The 25,689-nt window shown below is 49.4% G+C and overlaps 4 protein-coding genes across 4 annotated transcripts in view; 3 read left to right on the forward strand and 1 right to left on the reverse strand.

Moving 5' to 3' along the window:
- Window positions 1-788: 788 nt before the first annotated feature.
- Window positions 789-9,052, forward strand: LOC113215631 (uncharacterized). The gene is made up of 7 exons (XM_026435282.2): window positions 789-947; window positions 5,007-5,099; window positions 5,212-5,359; window positions 6,869-7,002; window positions 7,180-7,338; window positions 7,853-8,024; window positions 8,116-9,052. Exons 1-7 carry the CDS (start codon window positions 860-862, stop codon window positions 8,120-8,122), a joined length of 801 nt encoding a protein of 266 aa, XP_026291067.1. The 5' UTR covers window positions 789-859; the 3' UTR covers window positions 8,123-9,052.
- A 291-nt stretch (window positions 9,053-9,343) lies between these two features.
- LOC113215630 (mucin-19-like) lies at window positions 9,344-14,976 on the reverse strand. The gene is made up of 6 exons (XM_026435281.2): window positions 14,794-14,976; window positions 12,834-12,929; window positions 12,605-12,752; window positions 12,269-12,402; window positions 12,009-12,164; window positions 9,344-11,937 (listed from the first exon to the last, which is right to left on the reverse strand). The coding sequence occupies exons 1-6, from the start codon at window positions 14,870-14,872 to the stop codon at window positions 10,214-10,216; spliced, it is 2,337 nt and encodes a 778-aa protein (XP_026291066.1). The 5' UTR covers window positions 14,873-14,976; the 3' UTR covers window positions 9,344-10,213.
- Window positions 14,977-19,910: 4,934 nt separating this feature from the next.
- Window positions 19,911-22,730, forward strand: LOC113215632 (protein takeout-like). Its single transcript, XM_026435283.2, has 6 exons — window positions 19,911-20,327; window positions 20,621-20,713; window positions 21,082-21,226; window positions 21,298-21,431; window positions 21,912-22,070; window positions 22,163-22,730. The coding sequence occupies exons 1-6, from the start codon at window positions 20,246-20,248 to the stop codon at window positions 22,315-22,317; spliced, it is 768 nt and encodes a 255-aa protein (XP_026291068.1). The 5' UTR covers window positions 19,911-20,245; the 3' UTR covers window positions 22,318-22,730.
- A 781-nt stretch (window positions 22,731-23,511) lies between these two features.
- Window positions 23,512-25,689, forward strand: part of LOC113215633 (protein takeout-like) — a gene marked incomplete in the record, with an annotated part of 7,048 nt that continues 4,870 nt past the window's right edge. The window contains 1 exon segment of the mRNA XM_052267108.1: window positions 23,512-23,638. Within this exon segment, the coding sequence (XP_052123068.1) occupies window positions 23,563-23,638 (76 nt within the window).

Genomic DNA, 25,689 nt, shown 5'->3' on the forward strand with positions numbered 1-25,689 from the left:
TTTGTAGTACTTTTCCACTGCAAGCAGCGCGGGCTGGGGCTGCTGGGGTAGGCCGGGCGGGCCGGGCGGAGGACAGCGCCCCGGTGTGGCCGATGTCCCAAGCGGCCTGCAGCAGCGGGTGGCGGTGAGCGGTGAGTCCCCATGACACGAATCCCGCCAAACTCGCCGCCGTGGCCACACGGACCCGTCTGGGCGGGCCCGGGCCCATCGGCGAGTTGTTGTTGTTGCACGTGCGCGCGCCCGTGCGTGTGTACGCACGCCCCGCTGGTCCTCGTGGCCACGTGCTAATACTGGTGTCGGCCGAGCGATTTGACACGAGGTGTGATTTGCAAGCTCTGTAGGCGCGGCTGCGGCGCCGAGCAGCGAGGTGCAGTGCAGCGATGCGGAGAGGGAAGCCCACTGGAGGAGATGGGGATCTTGCATGCGTGTTCTTGGTGTCGTCGCTGGGGTGAGGGGCTCGTGGATGTGTGTGTGTGTGTGCGCGCGCACGCTACACGCACGCACGCTCAGAGGCGCCAAAAATCAACGCATGTCGCCACGAGTACAGGAGCGCACAGCAGCAGCAGCAGCAGCAGCAGCAGCAGCAGCAGCAGCAGCAGCCGCCCCAATCTGATGAGGGTTCGCACTCCCCGGCTCAGTCCAGCGCGTCCTCGCGGCCCCGCGCCGCCCCCAGCCCCACTCCATGCCACCCCCCTCCGGCCCACGCGGCGCTCCCCCCAGCCCGGCCCGGCCCCACTTTGGTAGTGTGTTGGCCCTGGTGCCGGCGGGGCTCGCGCCGGGGCGGGCCGCGCGCGGCCGAGTGGGCCTGCCACAGTCCGCCGCGCTCTCCCCCTAGAAGTGCGTCCCGTCCGGCTCAGCCATGGGGATCGCTGTGTACACCGCACTGCTGCTGTGCGCCGCGACCTCGGTGCGCGCCCAGGAGGCCCTGGACAAGGAGCGGCCCTTGCGTAAGTGCAGTGTGTGTGTGAGAGAGCGAGTAAGTGAATGTATCGGTGGTCAAAGGCACTGAGGGGCAGTGATCGGAACATTAAGGCCGAAGCACTTTGGTCGTGTCGAACTCCCATCAAACAACACGTAAAACTGTGTCACATTTCAAATTTGCGGTGTTCACACGCCAAAACAAAATTCCATTGACCAAAAATTTATACGAAAAAAGGAACTAGAATTGTTTTTGCTTCGGGCCAAGAATAAATTTTCTTGAATCATGAAAACATGCTTCCTTAAAAAACATATTTATTCAATCAAGACTATTTATTGTTTCTTGATTTAAGAAAACTTTCATGCTCCAACATATTTTTATTGTTTGGGGGAAAAATTATTTTTGGCCCGAAGAAAAAAAAATTCTAGGTGCCCTAAAAATAATTTTCTTGTCTACGGGAAACTTTTTTGTGGATGTGTAGCTTTGAGAAAGGTTCCTATAAACTATGCACACGCGATTTGACAATATGCGCTATTATTGACGTATTGGCGAATAGTGCGATATGCCCTCCTTCGTATTACCTCATCCTGGTTCCTCATATGTTTTACTTTTGTCGCCAAGCATCGCCATAACTTATCTGAAGTTTTTCATAAAAGTAAGAAGACACAGGAAGTTATTATTTTTGTACCATGTATCCCACGCACTCTCACACAACGGAGAGGAATAATATTAACTATCGCCAAATGAGGCAATTACGAGCAATCATTTTTGGCAACTTGATTGGGCTTGGCAAGCCGCATGCTTCTGACTATTTTGGCAATTGTTTGTTGTTTGGCCAATTTCGAAAGCGCTGACACCAAGAACCTCTAGAATCTCCTAACGCATATAAGCTAGTCGGCTTGCTAGTAGTGTAATTGACTTACCTATTCAGTGAAGGTGCGGGCCTGTGGCTCTCCAAACAAGGAGGAGTCCGGGAGTGTATAGAGAGGAGACTGTGTCCCTCTGACACGCACTTTTGTTTATTCGGTAGCGCATGTGCCGACGGGTTTGCCTACCGTCTGTACACTGCAAATCCAAGTGTATGAATGCCGCACACCTCACGGTGTGCGACTTAACTCACAATTAGTTGGGTGACAACTTATTAACGAGCGTATAAGAATACTTAACATTAGAATACTTCGAATGGCTATTCGCTTAGCTGCAGAATGAGGGTGTTAGTGATCGTTCGATCACCAGCTACTTGTTCTAGGTATGGAGTGAGTTAAGGTGTACCCCCACGTTCAGCGATTCTAACGATAGCGCCTGCGACGTCCTGGGTAGGCCAGCCCGCCAGGCACCTGTGCGGAGCCGGTGGCCCGCCCTGGTCGCGTAAGCAGGGTTCCGTAACTTAACGCATTAGCGTTATGCGTTAGTTATATATTAACGTGAAACGCATTAGCGTTATGCGTTAGTTATATATATATTAACGTGAAACGCATTAGCGTCATGCGTTAGTTATGTAACGTAACGTTTAACAATTTGCAAATAAAAGTTAAAGTTATGGGTCGTCAAAAATTATTCTGGTGCTAGTTGGAGCTTGTTCCGGCATTTTGAGTCTAACTCTTATCGTTTCATTGAATGGTCACAAGTTATAAGTTATAACTCCTAACGTTTCATTGTATGGTCACAAGTTATGAGTTAAAACTTTAACGGATAACGTATCGCTAAAGGGTAGTTTCATGTTAAGTTACGGACCCCTGCGCGTAAGTGAAGAAGTGATTCGGACGTTTGGCCTCCAAAGTCAACTCGCGGGACCTCGGGGGACGCTCATTGTGCTAGAACTTGATTGCCTAGGGAGTCATGTCATGTGGCCAGGACGTGTGGCTGAGGCTCTTACTCACACGGTAAAAACAACAGTTTATTTTCTGAAATAAATGGGAAAACCTTTGAGGAATTCCCATAATTTAGGGAGAACTCCACATATTTTAAGAGAGTCTAATTTAAAAAAAATTAAGTTTTCATCATTATTTGATAAAATATCCTCAAAATCTGAGGTGTCCTCAAGCTAACGGAGTTCCTCAAAGTTTGAGGGAGGTGGGGAGGTAGCTACAGACAACTACAAACGAGTTATAATCAACGGGGGCGTTGAACCATCATTGAGCTCTTATTGGCCAAAACAGCTCTAATATCATCACCACTTGTAACCCTGGCTCTGCCCTGGCTTCGCCCTGACTGTGCTGCAGCTCCTTGTGACAGGCTGATAGCGCGACACGGCAGGACCACGACACACACGCGCTTCACACACACGAAGGCCGCACTACTGTCGCAGGGGCAGGGGGGCAGCGCCGCTGTAGGTCACGGAGGCGGGGCGGGGGAAGATGTTCGGTAGTTCATACGACAATATTTTAAAGATTTAAAGAAATAGAACGGCCTGGACGCCTCGGTTGTAGGTCTAAAAACTAGAAACGAATGAAAATTATTTCAAATAAATGTAAAAAAAATCGACGTATCCATGCGGAAATGAGACGGATTGGGACAACTTTACAGGCATCTACACAGAGAGAAAAGTTCCAGCCAGAAAACAAAACTGAGTTTGGATTGTTCCATTTATCAGTACATCTGATCAGTTTTGGTGTCAGATCGAAACCTTCAACTCTGCACCAGAACCTTTGGTGACCATGCGTAAAAACTTTTGGCTAGTCTTTTTCTTTTGAATTTGTCTAAACTTTTGGGCGTACGGCCCGAACTTTTTTCTCCGTGTAGCTCATTGTAGTTATGTCCTAGTATTGAGTGATGCCTTCTTTTAATTTCAAGGAAATAGAAATTGACACGTCGAGTCCCACGTGACCACACGTATGGGCACAATAACCGGTGATTGGTACCCCCCCCCCATGGGACTCAACGTGTTAACACGAGATTTCATTCAATTCTATGACGAACTAGGGGCCTTTAAAGTTGACTACGCTCACTTTTGTTCCGGGACCGTTCTTGGATGGGCACGTCGAATTGCAGTGTCTTTTGGCCAACGCATATTCCTTGATTGAATGATTTAATTTTCTGGGTGACGAAAGGAGGGAAGGAGTGAGAGGAATTTCGATTACTGTTGGAGTGCTACGTTGAACGTGCCTCCAACCCTCCTCCCCTTGCCCGCAGCCTAGTGGCAAGGCAACTATCAACGACAAGGCGCAGGGGAAGGCCGCCCGTGCTGTAAGGAGGTTCTAGGGCCAAGCAGGCTCTGGAGGCTGTGCGGCGTGAAAGTATCCAGCATAATGACACTGCGATGGCCACACCAACCTCTCGGTTCCATCTTTTCCACTACATCTGCGTGCCGTTTCCTCTCCTGCAAGGGCAGCGGGTCCGTGGTGTGGTGGTGTGGGTCACGGGAAACGCTCGCGAAGCGCTTGCGAAGGCAAAGCATAATGACCCAGCAAAATAAAAAGTTGTAGCAATTATAACTATTGTATGGTTGCTTAAGGGATAACCATATAAAATATAGTTGAGACAATTACCCGCCAGTCGGCAGCAGCGGTGAAACATATTTTTGGTTGTGCTGCTGTTGCCTCAACCATATTTTATGGTTGTCCCTGAAGTAAGCCATGTGATGGTTGCTCCATCTATCTATCTATCTATCTATCTATCTATCTATCTATCTATCTATCTATCTATCTATCTATCTATTATCTCTACACCAGAGAAAAAAAGGTACCTATTAAAAGGCACTAATTTTAGCACTTTTTAGCGCTTTTTCGTTGCCTTTGTACAGACATTAAACTGAAAATGTCATTAGTACCCCTTGTTTTTCCAGTGTATCTGTCAGCAGGGAGCCATTCATGCTTTGTTATGGTTAAAGTCTGCGCCCTTGTTAGTCTTGCGGGCTTCCTCAGGGTCGAGCCGAGGGTCGAGCGGTAGTGATTCAGTCCGAAAGAGGTGGTCGCCAGCCTTAGACAATGCAAGTGGGCCAGTGTCGGAGGTGTCATAGCTGGAGAGAGAAAAAGTAACACCCTTACCCTCGCGACGCGAGCGAGCTCAGCCATGTTTGTTCGCGCACCCCTGCGTGCCAAGAGTGCGGGTTTAAAGTCATTGACCTAGGCATAACTCTTTGTTGCAGCTGACTACTTCAAGGCGTGTGTCCGCGGCCGCCCGGACTTCGACCGCTGCATCATGGACTCCCTCAACCAGTGCAATCATTTCTTCCACACTGGTAAGTTACAAGTGTGTGAATGTCGCACTTGTATTATGTCGTGTAAGGTGCAACTGATTAGGGGCTTACCTTTTTTAAAAAAAAAAAAATTGTATCCATTCCCCCCTCTTAGGTGTCCCAGAGTACAACGTGCCTCCCTTCGACCCGTTCTTCGCCAAAGAGGTGGTGCAAAAGCGTGGCGGCAACTCGCTCTTCTACAAACTCACCCTCCGCGACGTGATCGAGTCCGGTTGGGCGCGCTCCAAGGTCATCCGTTTCAAGTGAGCACGCATAATGGCGATCATTACTAGTTTAACTGAACACCACTGACATAGATGATTGAAATTTGTTCCTTTACCGTGAGTACAAGCAGGTGAATAAACCCAACTAAAAACGTTTTCGCTCAATGTCAGTCCGAAGAAGGGACTGTCCACCTGGAGCCCGCACTGAAAAAAAAAATACATTAGTGCTAAGGACAGTTGTAACACCCCCAAGAACATTTTGCTCTTGGATCGGCTCCAAGAACATAATGTTGCTAACCATACGACAACGGTCCTTGGCCTAACGACAATGTAGCTGGCTCAAGAACAGTCGGTCGTAGAATGAGGGACTGTGTCGCACGGTTAGCAACAAAAATGTTCTTCATCCAGTTACAGGCCTTGATGACAGGCATGTCCTTAGCACTAATGTATTTTTTTCAGTGCGAACGGAGAGATCGAAAACTTTTCCGGAACTGTCCCGTTTCGTCCAGTGCCTGGAAAGTCCGAAAAAGGAGAAACCCTCCGTCGGTCTAGCAGGATTTAAGTCCAGACTGTTGCAAGAACAGACCGAAAAAATAAACATCGGTGCACTGCAAAAAAATTAGAGTCTGGTACGGAACGATCTACGACGTTACTGCAGATGCCACGCTTAGTCACTGCACCTAGGGTAGGGTACAGAGCGTGGAGTACAGTGTCGCTGTAGCATCGGAAAGCCCAGGTTTTATCCGGTTTTGCCTGTGCGGTGGTCCTGTACATTGCTCTCCGTAGCAAATGTTAACCATTGAAACTACAGCAACGCTGTTATTCGAACAACAGACGTTGCTAGAAAAAATTATTAGGCCTAGCGGTCGATTCTATCATTTCCCCTGACATAATTTTTTGCAGTGTGGCCTAGCCAGGATTCGTTCCCATCCCTTCCCTTCCCTTACGTATCGAACTGATAGCGGAGGAGTCCGGACACAACCCGGACAGATAATGGAACCATTCGCAGCGCATCGTTGTTTTACTACACGGTAAAAACAATGTCCTATTTGATGAGGAAAAAGGAAAAACTTTGAGGAACTCCTATGTTTGAGGTTATCCGATCTCACCTCAGATTTTGAGGAATCTTCTCAAAAAATGAGACCTTCACTTTTTGAGGAGACTTCCTCGAAATCTGAGGAGTTTTTGTCTGACCAGGGTAGTTCCTCAAAGTTTTCCCCTTTTCCTTAAAAAAAATTGAGACATCGTTTTTACCGTGTACCTGTTTTACATTTGCTCAAAAGACCCCCTCTCTCGTCTCTCCTTAAGTGTCTTGCTATGGAAGTGGAGATCTCATAACATTCACTGTCCGATTTGATTTCCGACGGGTAGCCTCCAGCAACTATTGCGTTCGAATTCTCGATATTGAGACAGAGATGCTTCTTTCTTCAACTTGAGATGAAGACCGCGGGTAGAGTTACAAAAGTCAGGCGGGAATAACGGGCGAGCGGGCAGGAGCGCGGCGCTTGCCAGCCGGATGGTTGTCTACAGGCGAATGTGTTGTTGCAGGAGCGACCCACGCAACTACCGCATTCGCTACACCCAATGGTGGCCGGATAAGTTCCTCGCCGGCCAGTACGAGTTCGACGGTAACATGATCCAGCTTCCCATCGACAACAAGGGACAGTTCAACCTAACTTTGTGTGAGTTTGCAGCGTCTCAATTATTTCAGTTGGTACATTGAAGCCTAAATAGTGAGAATCAGGATCCAAACAACCCTGTCCAGCAGCGGCCACCCCTTTGCCACCTTGCCCAACCACCTCTCTTCTTGAGATGGCGCCTCTGTTGTTTTTGTTATTCAAAAATTCCCGCCTCTGCAGACAACTACACGCAGACCACGACGCTCACCCGGCGGCCAGTGCTTGACGAGGGCGGCCGCTTCCTCCGCTGGGCGCCCATCAAGGTGCAGATCAACGTGCTCAACTCGGGTGATATGGCGCTGCACATCAGCCACCTCTTGGGCGGCCGCGTCATCATGGGTGAGAATTGCACGATTTGCTTGCACTTGGGGAACTAAAAAGGAATTCTGAGGAACTTTAAGGCAGTCTCCTCAAAAAATGAGTGAATGTCTCCCATTTTTAGATGAGACTCCCTTGAAATCGGAGTGTTTTTTCTTAAACTAATAAGGAGACCCTTACAGTTAACCGATTTTCCGAAGAATACAACAAATTGTTGTAACCGTGTATGAGACCACCTCCAGTGAGGAGCAAGACTAAAGACGATGCCGTGACGAAAAATTTAGCCACATTGCGGTGTCTATCTAGATTATTCGAAAATTGTTAGGCAAACTTTGGAGATTTCAGAAAAGTATAGCAGCTAAACACCACATGGTTTCCATTGATAGCAAAGAACTGTGTATGTCCAAGTGTACCCAACATTTAGACACCATGTAATGTGCAAAGTCATGACCTGCACACATTGGTGTGCCAATTTTGCACACTGGTTTTACCAGAGAGGATTTTAACTAGATGCTTCTTTTGTATTCTGTTGTAGAAAACATTTTGGACCGAATAATAAACGCAGCGTGGCGACCGGGTTTCTTCGTCCTGCGGACGACTATCAACGATTTGGTCGAGACGGCTTTTACTAAAATATTCAACGACGGCTTCAAAGGATTCGACTTGGAGAGAGTCTTACCGCCACCCGAGAGTATAAGCAACGCGCTGTAAGTGCACTCATAAAGCCCAGTTCTTGAAGTAAGGTAAATTTTCTTGTTATGAGAAGCTTTTGAATGCATGATGAACAAATTTTCCTAGATCCTAAAAAGCTTTGTGCCTGGAGATCGTCCAGAAAATACGTCTGTGATCGCCGTTACGAGCATGTCAAGCAGTTCAGCCTGTGCACACTCTCATAGCGCCTGCGAGGTAGGCAAAATCATGCCTGCATCACATGCGTGTACAGCGGGCTGGCCTATACTGAGCCTCGTAGGCGTTAAGCTCCCGCAATTTGAAAGACTCTGAGTGAAATGAACGCGAATTCCTAGGCGATCCCTTAGATTAAGTACATTGCTACTGTATTGCCTCAAGTAAAATGCTCTCAGTGCAAGAGCAAAATGTTATTTCATTTGTACAGAACATGTTTATTACTGAATGAAAAAACCAACTTTCAAGTTGATAAATTGGGGTGAGCGATGCACAAAAGAAAGCCACGTGAAGTAAGAACCAATAAGTCAATGTCTATATGTATGCGACTACGTGTCAAGTTACATTCTGTGAGCACCAACAGCTCTTCTCTTTTTGTTGATTTTGATGTGATCTCAGATGTATCCCTTACTGGTGGTATCTACATGGAATGTGTATTCTCTAATCGTTGTAGTTGTGTTTAAGTTCCTTTCGGCGGTTTGATCACACGAACCATTACTTCTGACTGTTACTTTAAACACCTTTGTAAAGGCATTATAACGCTTCAACTAATCGAAATGTTCTTGCCGTATTGACGCTTTAATGCCCTTTAAAGGTGCGACTTCCTACCATTGTTTTACCAGTGATATTGTTGTTTGTTTTTCTGTACATATTTTAGTCTGCCGTGTTATGCTCAACTAAGTTAAGACTGACATTTTCTGACAGCCCTGAGAAAAGGAAGCCGTATGCAAAATACGTTTAGTAATTTAGGCTTCAGTATTATTATGCTTCGTGTGTTCTCTTGAATTAATGTTTTAAGTAAAAGGCGTAGAAAAAATTGTATAAATGTTATTAACCCGAAGCACGAACCATGAAGTCTCTCCGTGTGAAGGCCACCCGTCAGCCCCGCGTGCAGAATGGGCTGCCTCTGCGCCAGGCGCCGTACGGCCAGCAGCCAAGCGCCAAAACACAACAGGTGTCACGTTTTTCTTTCAAGGAGGATTTGAACGTAAACAGTCACACTATAATACAGACCTGCGCTGCGTGCAATGATTCATTGCCCTGCCTTTGACGGGCGACTTGTCAGCGGCAACATTGCCTGTTTTATTTCAAAAGGACGAACAAATGTCACGTTAAAGTCAAGTCATTTCTATTCAGTTTTTTATTGTCTGACTTAGGGGTAGTTTTTATATGTACATCATTCCCCACGCTGCGAGAACGCTTCATATATTATGGCACGTTACACAAGTCTCATATCTGTCATTTAACTGTAGAACCTGGATGATTATGGCGACCGCGCGAAGCTACTTACAGAGAATAACTTAAGTTTAAGGCGGTATCACATTCAAGTAAAAAAAAAAAATAATAGGTAAGTGATTACTAAACATGAGACTAGAACCTCCAAGACGTTGGGCACTGGCTTGAGGCACCTGCTATAATCTCGCATCGCACTTTAGTTCACTGAGGCTGTCGCGACAAACACCCGCTCGCACACACACGCACACGCGGCCACACATTCACGCGCCCATATGGGCACATCTCTGGGAGATATTAACATCATGTACACTTGTAAAAGTTTCGGTCATAAAATTACCAAAGACGTATGACAAAAATCTGACACAATTCTATGCAGAATGGTCGTCACTGAACGTACGATTTGCAGTCCGAATGGGACGGAAACTTCCAGATAGTTCATTAACACTTCTAAACATGTTTTTGTTTTCAGAAATTCAGAAATGTTTCAAATATAATCAGTTAGAAACAATAATCGTCAAAAAGGACAACCCTTTCTTCCAGTGTACAAGAGAAGCCATTATGATTGCTGGCTCGCTGCGCTATGTGCGAGGGCTGGAGACACTTTTTGCAGTGCGCTTGGATGCACTGGGTCAGGCGCACTCCCCGCGGCTCGACGTCGCGCCGGCAGCACTGCGGAAGGAGATGTTCCCACGTCGTCACCGCCGCCGCTGACCCTGACCGTGTGCGCCGTGAGCGCGTCATGCGCGGCGCTGGCGCATCATCCCCTGGACGAGGAGTTCGCCGGCGCCTCCGCCCCCCGCTGCTCGACCTGCTCGCCCACCCCCGCGGGGGCGCTCACGGCACCGAACGCCTCAGACACTTCCGCGATCAAGTCCTTTGCGATTGCGCTTACGACCTGGCCGAGCGTGGCGAGCGGCGAGGAGTCCTCGACCGTCATCGTCGCTGTCGTATTTCCAGTGACGTCCGCCACCGAGGTCGCCGGGGAGGCTTCCCGCTCGTCCCGGCTTGACAGCGGCAGCGGCTGGTCGTCGTCGTCCTCGTCAGGTATAGAGTTGTCCGCCTCGGTGGCCTCCTCAACCTCCATGGCGGGCAGTTCGGTGGACATCGATGCCATGTCAGTCAGCGCGGATCGGTCGCTCGAGCCCACCTCGTCGGTGAGGCCGCTCGGGTCTCCGGCCAGCGCCACGACCTGGTTCATTTGCTTGCCATCTGGTCTGGACCAAGGGGTGATCGCATCAGCTGTGGTGTCCGAACCTCCGCTAGCCCCGACAACTCCCTCCTCCCCCTTCTCCTGGTCTGGTGGCGTCTCGTTCGCGCCAACGACAGTGTACACTTCGCGTTGACCCACTCGGAGGCCGCCGATGTACACGTCGACAGGCAGCACGCTCGGGGTAGACGAGGCTCTCGCCGTGTCCGCGATGTCGTCCAGTGTGAAGGCGGTGTCGAAGGAGGCGATGCGGTCCTCATTGTCAGCCTCCCCAAGGTCAGTCCTGGGCGGGGCGCCGACGTCCCGCTGTTCGTCTTCTTTTACGACGCCGTTAACGCCCTCCGGCTGGGTCCCTCGCGCCTCGCCCTGCGCCGAGTCCTGCCGGTCCTGCCATGGCACCGCGCCAGCAGCGGCAGAAGCAGTGGCACCTTCTTGGTTCTGGTTCTGGTCGGCTCCGCTCTCCGGCTCCGCGCGATGCGCAGGCCGCCCCTCGCCCTCCACCGGCGCGGGGGTCACCACGTCCGCCGTCACCGCACCGCCGGCAACCGCAGGCGCGGCCGCGTTCTCGGAATCCAGACTGGCGCTATCGTTGTGCAGCAAATCTGCTGTCACCCGGATAACATCATCCAAAACGTCGGTGTGCCCGGGCTGCTGAGCGTCGTCGGCCGCGGCGGATTCCATGATAAACTCCGGAGTGGCGATGGACCCGCTACCCGGAGCGTCGGGTGCGAGGTCGGGTGCGTCCTGCTCGGCGGGGCTCTCTGGGGCCGTGCGCGCGGTGGAGGCCACCACCACTGGTGGCTCGCCCGAGAATACTTCAGTTGCCGGCTTCTCGACATCCTGAGTTGTGTACTCTATTCTCTCGTCAAAGCCTTGCGTCACCTCAAAAGTAGTGGTCGCTGTCGCAGGTTGTGACGTGGTCGTAGTGGTCGGCGCGGTGGTGGTCGATGCGGTGGTGGTAGACGTGGTGGTGGGCGCGGTGGTGGTGGACGTGGTCGTGGTCGTCGACGTGGTCGTGGTGGTCGACGTGGTCGTGGTGCTCGGGCGCGTCCAGTACAGGGGCGGGTACTCGTCGGCCACGTTGTCCGCCATAGGCAGCTCGAGGAGATGCAGCGGCAGCACGCCCGGTGGGAAGAGGTCACGGTAGGGGATGTTCATCATGAGCCGATTGATGCGCTCCCGGAACACCTCGGCGAAGGCCTGCTCGGCCGCGCCCTGGAAGGAGCGCCAGCCCTCCTCGCCGTGGTCGTTGAGCAGCCGGCACGTGGCGTGGCCTGAGGGACAGTCGAGATGAGCTTCGAGCCTAGCTGTGACCTGTCAGTAAGTCATAGCGGCGTCTACTTACTGTAGACAGACGAGTCCCCCTCCGGAGCGGAGAAGTGCGACGAACCCTTGGAGGGCAGCATGGTCCACTGCAGCGTGTTCACTCGGAAGTGAAGGGCGTCGTCTGACACCCGTCGCACCAGGTGGCCCTGCACTGCTACCTTGTTGTCCACATCCGCTGCATCGGACAGGAGAGGATTCACATTTGTAGTTTGATTGCCTTCGGCCACGGTTTAGGCTCTCTCAGTTCCCACCGGAGGCCGCACATGCAGAGGCACTTACTGAAATTGTATTGGCATGTCCCTCCACCCGACAGGGCCAGGAACAGAAAGCGGCCATCCATGTGGTAGTGCGCGCGAAAGGTGAGACTGGGCACCCTCAGCCTGATCTCCATACTCAGCTCCTGTAGATTGCTCCTGTAGATAACACGTCATCAACAAAAGAAGCAAATCCACCTGACAAGAACGAGGGTCGGAATGGAAATTTTCAAACGTTTGTGGGAACTCAAAAAAACAACAAAAAACAACGGTATTTCGGGCCCCAAATGCTTAATATTTTTTCTCCTTTGCGAAAACGATGATGGCAAGCTGCTACGCTTTAATTAGGCCTCGCGCGCACCTTACACCCGTCACGTAGTAGTCCGATAGACCCTCCATGGTGACGTTGCTCATCCGCAGGTGGACTCGAAACTTGCCGCTAACCTCGCTAAAGTTGAAAGTGTCAACAAACAGCGGGTCAATCGGTCGCACTCCAAGCTCCGGGACTCCTAAACGGAAAAACCCGGTCAAGAAAGAAACTGATAGTTTTCACCCGGTTATTAGTAAAACCTCGGTGACCGAGAGCTCACCTTCTGCAAACAGTGGCCGCAACTCCTGGGCGACGGTCTGCACGCAGTCATCCCAGTACCTGGCCCGGTACCGACACGTGTGGAAGTAGGGGTTGCCTAAAAACATTCACAAGGTCATGAAAAAGTGGGAAAGGTAAGATGGTTTCGCAGGGCCTTTTATACGTGTGTTTTTACGGGTCGTCTTCGTCTTGTGCCATCTCAAATGTTCTGCAAACATGGCTGACGCAACTGCATTAGGTTTACTATTATTACGATCAGACGGTGGTTTTGAAAAGTGCTTCTTCAGTCCTCCTGCGGTGGTACCGTCTCGGGAATGGTGGACGCGCCCTTCTGTCTCCTGCACAAAGCACAGCGGGACAACCGTGACAAAGACGTCGCGTACAAGTAAGTATACGAGACATAGATTGAATTGATTCATTCCTTGTTAACAGTAATTGCGTCGTCATTGCGACAGCGCTAATGAAATGCCCATCCGCCCCCAAAACTAAACAACAAGGTGAGGAAAGCGATCACGCCATCAAAATAACGATGCAATGTGGACACTAAAGGAGCGTCTATACAGACGAACGCGTTTTCCTTGGTCTGTAATAAAGTAATGGGTTTGCTGGAAGCTTATTTGCGCTGTCGTCTCCACCCCACCAGCGGCACGCTAACGCGAAGGTTATGACGTGTTGCGAAGTATTATTAAAGGCGCTAATGCACAGCGCGGCGCCCGAGCGTAATGTGCATCAGTAAGGACAGAATATAGATCGGGACGGGGGACGAGGAGCCTCGAACGATGAAAACGAAGTCTTTCGAGATCCTGATCTTTGAAATCAGATCGTCTTTGTCCGTTTAGCTTATCTTTAATAAGGTAACGGCAGAGGGTAAGATGACATGCATTATATGCGATTGCTGTACGGCGTATTTTAATACTTCGTTATATAATAAACAAGAAAGGGTGACTACAGTGACTAGACTATGCTGTCAAGCGTATATTTTCGCCAGCCCTCTAGAGGGGCGTCGCGAGGAACAGCAATGCATCCCAATATCGGACCCACCGGGGCTGCATAGTGATGAAGGTGTCAACAGGAAGCGTGGCTCTGCGACCGAGAGGGGGGCAAGGGGAGAGGAGGGGGAGGGGGTGAGAGACCACGCCACGAAGTATAATGAAGGAGCGAGAGGGGAGGCACAAGAGAGACGAAGACACATACGGCGACTGGATGCCCGGGAGAGGGGCGGGTGGGGCGCGGCGTGCAGCTGGAGGGGGTACAAACAAACGCAGTGCTTGCTCAGTACCCGCGTCCCGCGCTTGGCTTATTCGCACCCAAGAGCGAGGGAACGAAATGAAAAGAGTCAACTCGCTCCATTCTACAATGACTGAATGCTTGATGAACACAACAGGTATCCAATAACCAGAGGCTTTTTCAGCGCGCACGTCATTCGGGCAGGACCTGTTCCGTCCATGTTTCAAAGATACGGTGATGGCTCGTAATGATCGATAAAACGCGCCCGTAACACGATTTTGATCTCGTCGATTGTAGAATACAACCCTGGACCTGGACCTCCATAATTCAAAATTATCCGGGCACGAGACGAGTCTCGGGGTTGTATTTACTCAGACACTCTCTTTCTCTGAGTTTAGAGTCTAGAAGACAATCGCGCTCTTAACTCTGAAAACGTCAAGTGTGAGGGGTGGACACATACTTGCAGCATAGACTTCGCCACACTAAAGATGTCTATCCTTCTAATTAATTGATGTAACAGCAAATAAAACAAGGCATAGGCAGCACACTTTTTTTCATTTTTAGACGAGAACTTTTTTGCAAAAATGGTCTAAACAAATGCAATCGTGGGATAATGACGGGGCAGCATCGGCCCGGATACAACACGAAGGAGGTATGGCGGTGGCACGCGAGCGCGCCACCGCGCTGCCACGGCGCCTAACCTTAAACGAGGCGACACACGCTGCGCTACTCACTCTTCTGTTTGGGCGCCGCGGAGGACGGCAGGGGCGCGGCGGCGAGCCCCAGGCAAACAGCAGCCGTGAGCCACTCCATCGTGTCCGTGTCGCGGGCCGCGGGTCACATCTTCGTCCAGCCAGGATGGCGACGTCGGCCCGTCTGACGGGCCTGGGGCCGGGCCGTACACACGGCCGCTGGCCCGCCGGCTCGCCGCGCCGCGCGCACACACACACGCACACAAGGTTAGAGAGGGGACCAGGGGGGACCACGGCCCGGCCGGAGACAGCGCGCCGCCACGCGTGGTGTGGTGGGGCTCACGTGAGACGGAGACCAGCACGTTACAGGCTACACCACCAGGCTAGATAGCAACATCAGTACATCAATACATCAACCTCAAATATCGAAAGTAAGTCGCCATAACCTCTAATCCCGCAAAGAGCCGTAGGAGTCCAAACAAAGCGGGAACTGGGGACAAAAGCGCGGTATATGAAACCGTTGTAACGATTCGTCCACCTGGGAAGTATCTACAGCACCACCACGACTCACGCACGAACATGAGGCAAGAAGACCGGAATGCTCGAGCCTTACACCCCTGCACACCCTGAGAACACCTCCCTCTCCCTCCCTCCCCCCACACACACACACACACAATTTCGCGTGCAGGCAACAGGTAACTTATGGAGTATCAAGCAAAGGAGAAGGAAGGGTACTATTGGGGTACTCCTGTAATGTGGTGTAGGTTGTGTTTTCTTTTTGTGTTTATTCCATATATTTATTGATGTGTGTTGCATGCATAGCTGTGTATTGTAGTGTATCTAGTAGTATTTTTGTTTATTTTTTTAATGGAATTTTTTATATGAATTTTAACGTATGTTATTTTTGGACTGGCGGCCCCTTTCCGGCGCAATGGTTACATGCGGTTCTAGGCACATATTATAAAGTTTTTAGGCTTTTAGTCGGAAATTATGAAGGCGTTTCATGTTAATGTCATTCCTACGAATCAAAATCAAAACACAACTTGGAGATTCTCCAATATTGCGATAAGGTATTTCCAGGCTCGTCGTCGTTTGCACGAGTCGCAAGTGCAGTGCGCAGCAGCAGCAGGAGCACTCGGTAAACAAACGGTCAGCCTATTGCGGGGCCTTTAAAAGTAGTTTTATCATTTTAAACTATTACTGAAAAATTGTCGCGACGTATCAGATACACGTGACACGCGTAAACTGGTCGCTAGTCTATCGATTCAAATGTGTACACGGTATACTGTAAGGTGTACCGGGTGATTCAGAAAAGACTCATGGGCGTGTCTATGTCCAATTTATCTAATGTGGTATACATTTCATGTACCATGTCTGTATACACTACACCGTAAAAAAATGGTTGTTGAAAAACAGTGATGACTGTTTCGTTGACGAACAGCGCTGTTGTTCGAGAACAACAAAAGTTGTTCGAGGACAACATACGTTGTTCGAGGACAACATACATTTTTCGAGGACAACATACGTCGTTTGAGGACAACATGCATTATTGAAAAACAGCGATGGTTGTTTTCAACTTAAAACAAGAAATTTGTTGTGCACATCACGCGGTCTACTCTCTCAATCTTTTGGTTATCTATGCGGTCGATTCATTTCGATACCAAAATATTACGTACAACAGCCCTTTGTATGTAGGCAACCTTCATTACTTCATTACTTAATCACCCCTGATAAGTCGACGCCCCTGTCTTTTGTTGTAACAGGACACTTTTTTTGTTGTTAAGATGGATTCAGAGTTCACAAGATGCGAGCGTGATTTTCACGCCGCGAGCGTGATTTTCACGCCGCTAGCGTGAAAAGAGTTGTTTTGGTTAGCAGTTGACTTTATGCGACAGCCAATAACAGGCCGCCGTGCGGCTATGCCATTATTTTCAGCTGAATCAGCTTTGGAGCTAGCGTGATTTTTCAGGCTTCCGGCGTGATTTTCACGCTGGAGTCTGCTAGCAGCGTGATTTTCACGCCGCCGGCGTGATTTTCACGCCGGCGTCTGCTAGCAGCGTGATTTTCACGCAGTTCAAAAGTGCACATTCTCGAATATCTCCCAAGTGCCCCTTCGAACTTGCGTGAAAATCAAGCTGCTAGCAGACGCTTGCGTGAAAATCACGCTAGCTCCGAAGCTGATTCAGCTGAAAATAATGGCATAGCCTCACGTCGGCCTGTTATTGGCTGTCGCATAAAGTCAACTGCTAACCAAAACAACTCTTTTCACGCTAGCGGCGTGAAAATCACGCTCGCATCTTGTGAACTCTGAATCCACCTTTACTCGACATATTTTACTGTTGCTGAACAACTCTTGTCGTTGCTGGACAACACTTGTTGTGGAACAACAAGACGATGTTGTTGTACAACAGCGGGGAGTCAGTTAAAAACTTAACAACAACTTTGCTGTCAATTTACAGCATTTTTTTTAGTGTGAATTCAGAGTTCACGAGACGCAAGCGTTATTTTCACGCCAGGCGTGATTTTCACGCTTCGTAAGCTTCACGCAGCCAATCAGGGATCAACTTTCATCACGCCCGGCGTGAAAATCACGCCCGGCGTGAAAATCACGCTTTACGTGAGAATCACGCTCGCTTTTAGGGAACTCTGAATCCACCTTTACAGTGTATACTACTTACATGTGCGTTCGGTCTTCACCCATAGGCGACGTAGGCGTAAGTGGAAACCATAACGAGGAATGATGATATCAGTTAATACACTCACAGACTGCTTCAAGCTGACTCTCAAACTTTTGGTGGCAACTCAATATTATCCTTTGATGTTATAGAACACTTTCTATTTGTTTAGTACAGAGGCTCTCGAGGTATACGTGGTTCCCATAGTAGTGTTGCTACTAGTTCTGTACCGGGGAACGGACTCTGATCCTGAACAACACACACGTCCAGCAGGCTGGCTGGAAAGGAGGTGGGAGAGGAGGCCGAAGAGGGGAAATGGTGGCAGGAGATGAGGCAGAGAACGAAGATCTAGTAGGTTCGGTCGAAAATTACTGTCGTGGACTTCGGAATAGGGCTGCGAATGATATGGAGAGTGAGATGAAGTCACATAATCGAGGCGTGAAGTGTGGAGAGTGAGAGTGAGATAGAGGGTAAAAAGGGGGGGGGGAGGTGGGTTGGGGAGAGAGAAGTTTGTGGTACCCCACACCACACAAAGCAAAGCTCGCTGAGCTCCGCGACATAAATAAACATGAGAGGCGGGCAGATCGAAAAATGTCATGAGACGATCGAGAGGTACTGGCTGGGGAGCAGGTGGTTGCTTGGTTGCTGTCACACATATGAGCAGAATGCGTATGGGTGTGCACGGCGAGTGCGAAAACACGCCAGATAAATCACAAAGTATGCTTAAGTGTGTATGGTTTGAGAAGAAAACAGCTGCTACTTTGGAAATGATGCATAACAGCACAGCTCTCCTCGGCGGGTGGGCTACCCAAAGGCCGGAGGCAGCCCCATGTCCAATGACGGCGCAGTCAGTAAATGCCTGTTCCCATGAGAAAAATTATGAACTGTAGACTATGAACTTTTGTCTGTCACTTCCGCATTTGAGTGGATGGAACAGGAGTAGACGTAACATGATTAGAGAGACGGACGAACGATGCACGGTTGAGTCTTCACACTCAAATGACAGGGGACAGTTTTGTCTTCTTTGCCGTTGCATCTCCACTGTAATTTTGGGGTGTCTCAAATGTATACGCCAAAAGGCGTTTGCTACAGGATCCCGAGCGACATTTGGCGTATACTTTTGAGACGCCTTTTGGCGTATACATTCTAGACATCTTTGCCCGTACGACTCCCATGGCACAGCCCTAGCTTTGAGCAGCATGCAGGAGTAAGGATGTACAGGACGTGAGCGCCTTTCAGGGTGTATGTATCAAAGGGCCTCTGCTGTGCTGTGGGAATGGTATGGGCAAAGGTGTCTAGAATCTATACGCCAAAAGATGTCTCAAAAGTATACGCCAAATGTTGCTCGGGATCCTGTAGCAAACGCCTTTTGGCGTATACATTTGAGACACCCCGAATTACAGTGTGTGTGCTCTGCTCATTTTGCTAGAGGCAATTTTGTAGATTCAACAGAGTGCTAAAGTCGTATCTACAAATGTTCAGGGTAAAAATGTATCTAGCAAGAGATACAAATTTGCGTTACTCTCGCTCAGAAATCAAATTTGCATGTCAAAAGATGCGCACTCAGACGCATCTTGCAATGGACCCACGCAACAAGCTCCCTTTGATTTAGCATGAAGAACAATGGGTCATTTTGAAATCCAGGAAGAGAACATTTTTTGGAAGTATTTGATTACTTTCAGACAATTTAAATGAGGATGTTTTTACGGTGTAGTCTTTAAGAAGCGCAGAAATGATCTCATCGAATTACGCTTAACTACGTGAACAGTGAATACCTATTGCCGCTCTCAAGGTTCGTTTGCTTCTCGTGGCTGTAAAAGTGCCACAGATCGTGCGGGTACATATCCGGCTACAACAGGCACCGGCGATTAGTATGTGCACAGCGACTTCAACTTCACCTTCACCCGTTTTACAAAATGAAAACAAAATAATGTCAACTTAGCGGGAAGAGTGAGTGAATTCAGGTTGGCATGGTACTGCAGCTTCCGTTCACGCTTTCGAGTTTTCCTCCTCTCAAAACCGGTTTCAGAGGACCTTGCTGTGCGTTGTTTGGTTCGACGACCGAAAAGACCATCGTGGGTCCCATCTCTTGAGTCCGAGATCTATTTACGCCACGGTGAACTATCTTCGTCAGAAATCTGCAAAAATTCAATATGATAAACCTCTAGAAAAACCAAAAGCTATAGAACACCGTTTAAAGCTGACACTGCACCAATGCCTCTGTAAATGCACTACAACTGTTGAAAATAGCACCTGTGGGGGCCAGTAGTGCCGTCGGAAGTGTACTAATTTACTAATGCCTCTAAAAAGGTCTTTTGATAGCACCTTTGTTTTTCCAGTGAATGCGCATTCCATTCCGTAGGCTGTACAACAATGCTGAGGTGCTGAATAAGACTTAACGTTAAGAAGTACTTCTATTATGTGTTTTGCTCCCTTTAGTTGACACTCTCTACCTGTTTCAGCGCCGGAAAAGGTGTTTCCGAACAAACCGTTTTGCCAACGGTGGCTGTAACCTTTTTAGGTTGTACTAGGTGACTGGTTGAGATTTCAACAGCACCGCAGGCTAGTCTGCCCCCAGTGCGATGCCCCTCCGGAAGCGTTTGGACCGAGAGTGGTGGCGGGGCGCGTGGCGCCTCGGATGGCGGGGGCTGCCGGAGGCTGGGGCCCGGAGCCGGAGGAAGGGATGAGCGGCCCGCCTCCCGGAGGATCCGCGCGACTACTCAGGAAGTGGCCCGGAAAATCGCATATAAGTCGCGACACCAGTCGGGTCTGTGTGATTACTCGCCTTTCGTCCCTCCGAACAACACTACAGCCCCGCCATGAACGACGTGTACAACACTCTCCTCCTCCAGGGGCTCGGCATCCTCTGCCTGCTGACCTTCGCCTCCGCTGCCGAACTCAGTAAGTCAAAAGCGAAAGATAACGAGGGCGTCATATTATTGACGTCTGCATGACTAAATATCTAAATCAAATCAAAATTAAGTCAGAAATTGGTCTGCTAACACGGGAGATTTTGACTAATTTTGATTTGATTTTTTTTTTTGATCTGTTTGACCGAGGAGGCGTCTTTAATTCGGCATCGTTTCAACATCGTTACTATGTCGTGTTGACTGTCGTTTTCCTTTGGGTGCAGCAGTGTACGCTCTTGCTTATCGTCCAGGTGTGAAGTGCTGAGATTTATGTCCTCTTTTCAGGTGACTTTGTGACGCCGTGCAAGTCGGCTGATCCGGAGCTCAATGAGTGCGTGAGGCAGGCAGCCCAACGCCTATTCGAGATCAGCGCCAAAGGTGGGTGCGACGTCTACAATAACACTGTATGGTTGTGAAAACCAGGGGAATAAACAAATACTATGTGACCAGAATAACACGCACTCTGTTCTGTGTGACATCACTGTCATACACACTATAGCGTTAGTATTTCGAGAGGAACTTTTTCAGCGTTCGAATGCCACACCTTAGTTATGCACTTTCAACTGTTCAACTCGGTAGTAGTGCACATGTAGGTGTGCAACCCCACGGTTGAACACTTCCTTTGATTGTTGACTGTGTGGGAAGTTTTTCACAGATGAGTTGCACACTTACAAGTATTGAGCAGTTGAACACTTTGTTTATCACTGTTCTGTTTGTAGAGCATAATGTGAGCTTGATCTTCGTAGGTATTCCGGAGCTCAACGTACCGAAACTGGACCCGGCCGTGGTGCCTAAACTGGCCCTCGAGAGGGATGGCGCCCTCACCATGAACCTCGAGCTCGTGAACTCAACCCACCATGGCCTCAGCGGGGTTAAGGTCAAGACCGCCAGGTATGATCTCGGCCCACTTTCAACGCAGGCTGTCAAGTTTGGTATGATTTCTAACGTGTTTATTACTGCAGTGTCGACCCGCACAAGAACGTCTACAACTTCACCGTGCTCATTCCCCACTACGTCGTGGCCGGCCAGTACGACATCAGCGGGCGTGTCATCCTACTGCCCATCACCGGCCACGGCTCGGCCAACATCACCTTCAGTGAGTGTACCCGCCCGACCGTATTCGTATTTTACAGAAACGTTTGGGAAAAATTTTGTTTCGTTTTGGACAATTTCGATGCGCGCATACATAACTGCACTTCGTGCATTTGAATGCACGAGAGATTTGATTGCTTAACTGCAAACTAAATAAAAGATACGAATCCGCTAAGTTGCCAGCACATGTACTTTCTGATACGTGTGCTCTACCATCTTGAAATGGGTGAACTAGGTTGAGCTTTAACAAAGGTGGGTGTAATAGCGTGGGTGTCATACTACACACATTACGGTTTGTAACACACTGTGTTACAGTTTGAAAAACAAGTATCATATTTTTAAATATGTGAGATTTGAATATTCGTGCTGCGGAGGCGCTGCAGTCGTTGCACACTAGGATACGAAGTGCGGCTGTATAAACCACCTCGAGGCTAAGAAGCCGCTGTACGCGTTGAATCTTAATCTCTACTGCATCCCGTTCCAGTCGATACCGAGGGCAGCTGGACGTTCCAGGGCGAGCGAGAGATCAGAGACGGCGAGTCGTTCCTCAAGCTGACCAGCCTTAAGACTTACATCAGCCACGACTCGCCCAAGAACGTGCGGATCCACTTTGACGGCCTGTTTGGTGGCAACAAAGTTCTCGGTACGCTTATCTCATCAGGAAATTGATCATCACACTTCTAGCAGTGCACAAGGTACGGTTTTGAAAAGAAAACAACATATCTTTTGCCGTAGGCGACACGATGAACCACTTCATGAATGAGAACTGGAAGGAGATCACCAAGCAGCTCAAGCCCAGCGTCCAGGCCTCGTTCGATCGCCGCCTCCTGCCGGTGGCGCAGAGGTTTCTCGCCAACTTCCCTCTCAAGCAGCTCTACGCCGACCTATGAGGCTCGACCGCCGCGCAGCGCCGCCCCGAGCGACGCGCAGGCGAGATGGGTGGCCTATGCTGAGGCGCTGCCGCTGTGCTCTGCTGTGTGCGAGCTGCACCGCGCCTCTGGCGCCTCGCGGTCACTGACGCGCCGCGACCTGCGTCATGATAAGAAGGCGCCAAATGCCTTCCTGTCTGTCTTCCTTCCGTGTTTCTTTCCCGCGCTCGCCTTCCTTATTTATGTTCCTAGGTTATCGTATTTATGTTATGTTTGTCGGGAATCATCTCTAGTCAATTGTGGATTGTTCTGCGAAAAATGATAGTTTTCTGGTGTGAATAATTGTGAATAGTGTAAATGTGATATGTGATACGACCCTCGGGCCAAACTCCGCCCGAGGCGATTTAAATAAACCCCTTCGCAATCTTTGCGTACATACGTGTATTATTATTTTGCTGTTCCCCTGGACAACGCGGGCATAACTATCCAGCTCCTGCACGAGGGGGAAATCACTTGCGTACTAACTCGTACACCCAGGTCTGTACTACAGACGTACTAACTCGTACTAACAGCGTAATAACGCGTACTAATGGTAGAAATCAAGCGCAATAATGTTGTAACAACATTATTTTCCATAAATGATGAAAAACTACGCAAAATATAGAGTGTACTAACGTGTACTAACGTACTAACTCGCAACTTTGGTCTGGAGTGATTTCCCCCTTGGCCATGCATGCATCAACCCATGGCGCAAAACTGCACTATAAATGAGTTATTGCGTCTTATGACGCCAAAGATTTGGCATCCTCTTAAGAACGCCAAATTTTGGCGTCATAAGACGCCAATTCTTGGCATCCAGTAAAAGAACGACAAACTTTGGCGTCGTATGACGCCAAAATTTGGCGTCTTTTAGGATTTGCCGTCATAGGACGTAAAAATTTGGCGTCATAAGACGCCAATATTTTGGCGTCGAAAGACGCCAATATTTTGGCGTCAAAAGACGCCAACCCATTTACAGTGTGCTGGAGCTGCAGGGCAACTAACTGTCGCGAGGCCGACTGGCAACTACTGTTTCCCAGCTTCAGAAGGACCCCCAACTTTGACCAGCTCCCCTCCAGCCGCCTGGTACGTGCCGCCGTGCCGCCCTGCCGCCGCCTTGCCTGGGAGGTGCGGCCCGCGGTCCACGCGCAGGCGGGGCGGGTCGCGTGGCACCCGGCTGCGCCCGGCCGGCCAGTCTCAGTCAGCAGCGCGCGCGCCCAGCACACCATGATGACCCTCCTCCTTCTGGCGATCGGCCTGGCCGCTCTCGCCCCGCACAACGCGGACGCCGCCAGCAAGCTGCGTGAGTACGCAACGCAAACACGAGGAAAGGTAGGGATCCCTAGGACAGCCCTGACGGTGCCTTTGGTAGAATCAGCCGAAACCACGGCTGCCCGCCCACTTGCGCCTCCGCCTCGCTTGGACAAGGGTGGGGTGCCATACAAATTTACAGCAGTGGAAAGCGACCCTTGACGCATTTGCCTATTCATATTTTTTCATTTGTTGTTCACAAACAGTAGAATATTTCTAGTGGGAAAAAATGGGCCTAGATTTTCGAAATTCTGCAGATTGGGGCGAGTTGTCATAAGCTTGTAACCGGGCTCACCCCCAAAACCGAGGCGAGCAAGCTGGTGCGAGATGATCGGCACCCGAAAGATAGGGCCTAGTCGGCGAAGGCGTGGCTGATGTCATTTCACCCCAGGGCGTGCGTGTAGCTTATCTTAAAATGGCTGCAAAAAAGATCATCACTTTTCGAGTATTGTCCAAAACAAGTTACATGGCAAACAAAAATTGCCACTCCACACTGGAAACGGAAGTGTGTCACACAGTTTTAGATGTGTGTATGACTAGCATTCACACACTTGGGGTTTCGGTGCCATCCCATTTCGCCACGTGCAGAAATTTGTGAATTAAAATTTTGTGCTGGAAGATTACTTCTTCGTTTGGGTTCTGCCCTTGAAGCGCCGTGTTGCGTACAACAGATAGCAAGCATTGCCTGTCCATGGCAAGCGTGTTATGAAAACCACCGCAAGGGGAAACAGCAAGTAAACAAAATAATTGACCCCTGTCATTAGAGAGGCAGCTTAGACGTCGCGCACGGAGGATCCTTTTTTATCGTTTCGACAAATTGTCCACAAGCAAAAGACTACTGTCTCCACAAATCAAGAAGGTTCGATGCACCTTGTGCGACTGAAATAGAATGCCCGACCCTGGAGATACAAAGAGAGCCAATAACAGAAGGACAAGAGCGGGTGACACGGCAGGTAATGTGGGTTAGGAGACCGGCCAAACCACTGCCTGCGGCGCGGCAGGGCTGTGACCTGTTGAAAGAAAGTAATGACGACCCGTACAATATAACTTAAGATGCCATTATGCGTTGCAAATGGGTCCAATGAGGCGTTACGAATTTTTTCCACGATGAGAGTTGGCGACAATTTTACCGTGCATTTCACAAAGTAAGCTATGGTTCAGGTTCTTAATTGCGACACCAACACGGCGTGCTTTTTCTTTCGAATGATATTATCCACCCTACCTTGTCCATTTATTTGGTTGTTATTTTGTTTTTGTTTTACAATCTTTGGCTTTGGCTGTCTGTGCCTTCCCAGTGAGAACAAAAAGTTAGAACGGGGTCAAAATGGGGTCTTTGCAGGACACTTTGACGTCGAAGTCCGTACCTGGGAGGAAATGACTCTACTACTTTGACCTCGTTTTAACGTGATTTTGATTTGGGCGTTTTCCTTGGGATATATGCCACTTAAAAGCGCGAAGTCCTAAACTTTGCTCATTTGCTCATATTCGTGTGAAAAGGAGTCGGACCGTTCAGAAACGGATGGTGCTGTTCGGTTTCTCGCCGATGACCCAATCGTTGGCTCAACTTCAAGCACTGCACGCTGCACGAGGGTGCTGACCTTCGTGGGGCTCCGGGCCAGACGCTCCAGGCCGCTCCGGCTCCAGCCACACACAGCCCGGTGTGAGGAAACCTCTCCAGAACCGGCATTTATTGCATATTGCCAAATTGGACCGAGTTTTTCCCGAATGCAGATATGCAAAGAAGAACGAAGGAATATTTTACTTTTGGCTTGGCCGTAGCGAAGCTTATATGCTTTTCTGACCCCAAGGGTTTTGTTCTGATTGTCTGTCTGGATAACTCTAGAACGAGTGTTAGCAGTTGAAGAAGTTCAGGATTGATTCGTAATAAAAATGAAAATATTCATTGATTTGGAGCATTGTAGCTCAACAAATAACCGATTCGCATTTTTACCGATTCGAAATAAAAGGATTAGTATGTAGTTCTATTAGTCAAAGGGGGAGGTTACAAATTTAAAAGGCGAGACAAACAACCCACCTTCCCCC

This window comes from Frankliniella occidentalis, unplaced genomic scaffold (genome assembly GCF_000697945.3).
Source record: "Frankliniella occidentalis isolate FOCC.00 unplaced genomic scaffold, Focc_3.1 Scaffold46, whole genome shotgun sequence".
NCBI classification, from domain to species: domain Eukaryota; kingdom Metazoa; phylum Arthropoda; class Insecta; order Thysanoptera; family Thripidae; genus Frankliniella; species Frankliniella occidentalis.

Bases quoted from the DNA above. Each gene is read 5' to 3' on its own strand.
- LOC113215631 (XM_026435282.2), top strand. From the start codon at position 860: ATGGGGATCGCTGTGTACACCGCACTGCTGCTGTGCGCCGCGACCTCG. The intron at 5,360-6,868 runs GTGAGCACGCAT...GTGTTGTTGCAG, and splicing joins TCCAAGGTCATCCGTTTCAA to GAGCGACCCACGCAACTACC. The intron at 7,003-7,179 runs GTGAGTTTGCAG...CCGCCTCTGCAG, and splicing joins ACAGTTCAACCTAACTTTGT to ACAACTACACGCAGACCACG.
- LOC113215630 (XM_026435281.2), bottom strand. From the start codon at position 14,872: ATGGAGTGGCTCACGGCTGCTGTTTGCCTGGGGCTCGCCGCCGCGCCC. The intron at 12,753-12,833 runs GTGAGCTCTCGG...TTTTCCGTTTAG, and splicing joins GCGGCCACTGTTTGCAGAAG to GAGTCCCGGAGCTTGGAGTG. The intron at 12,165-12,268 runs GTAAGTGCCTCT...TGTCCGATGCAG, and splicing joins GACATGCCAATACAATTTCA to CGGATGTGGACAACAAGGTA.
- LOC113215632 (XM_026435283.2), top strand. From the start codon at position 20,246: ATGAACGACGTGTACAACACTCTCCTCCTCCAGGGGCTCGGCATCCTC. The intron at 21,227-21,297 runs GTATGATCTCGG...TTATTACTGCAG, and splicing joins GTTAAGGTCAAGACCGCCAG to TGTCGACCCGCACAAGAACG. The intron at 21,432-21,911 runs GTGAGTGTACCC...ATCCCGTTCCAG, and splicing joins CTCGGCCAACATCACCTTCA to TCGATACCGAGGGCAGCTGG.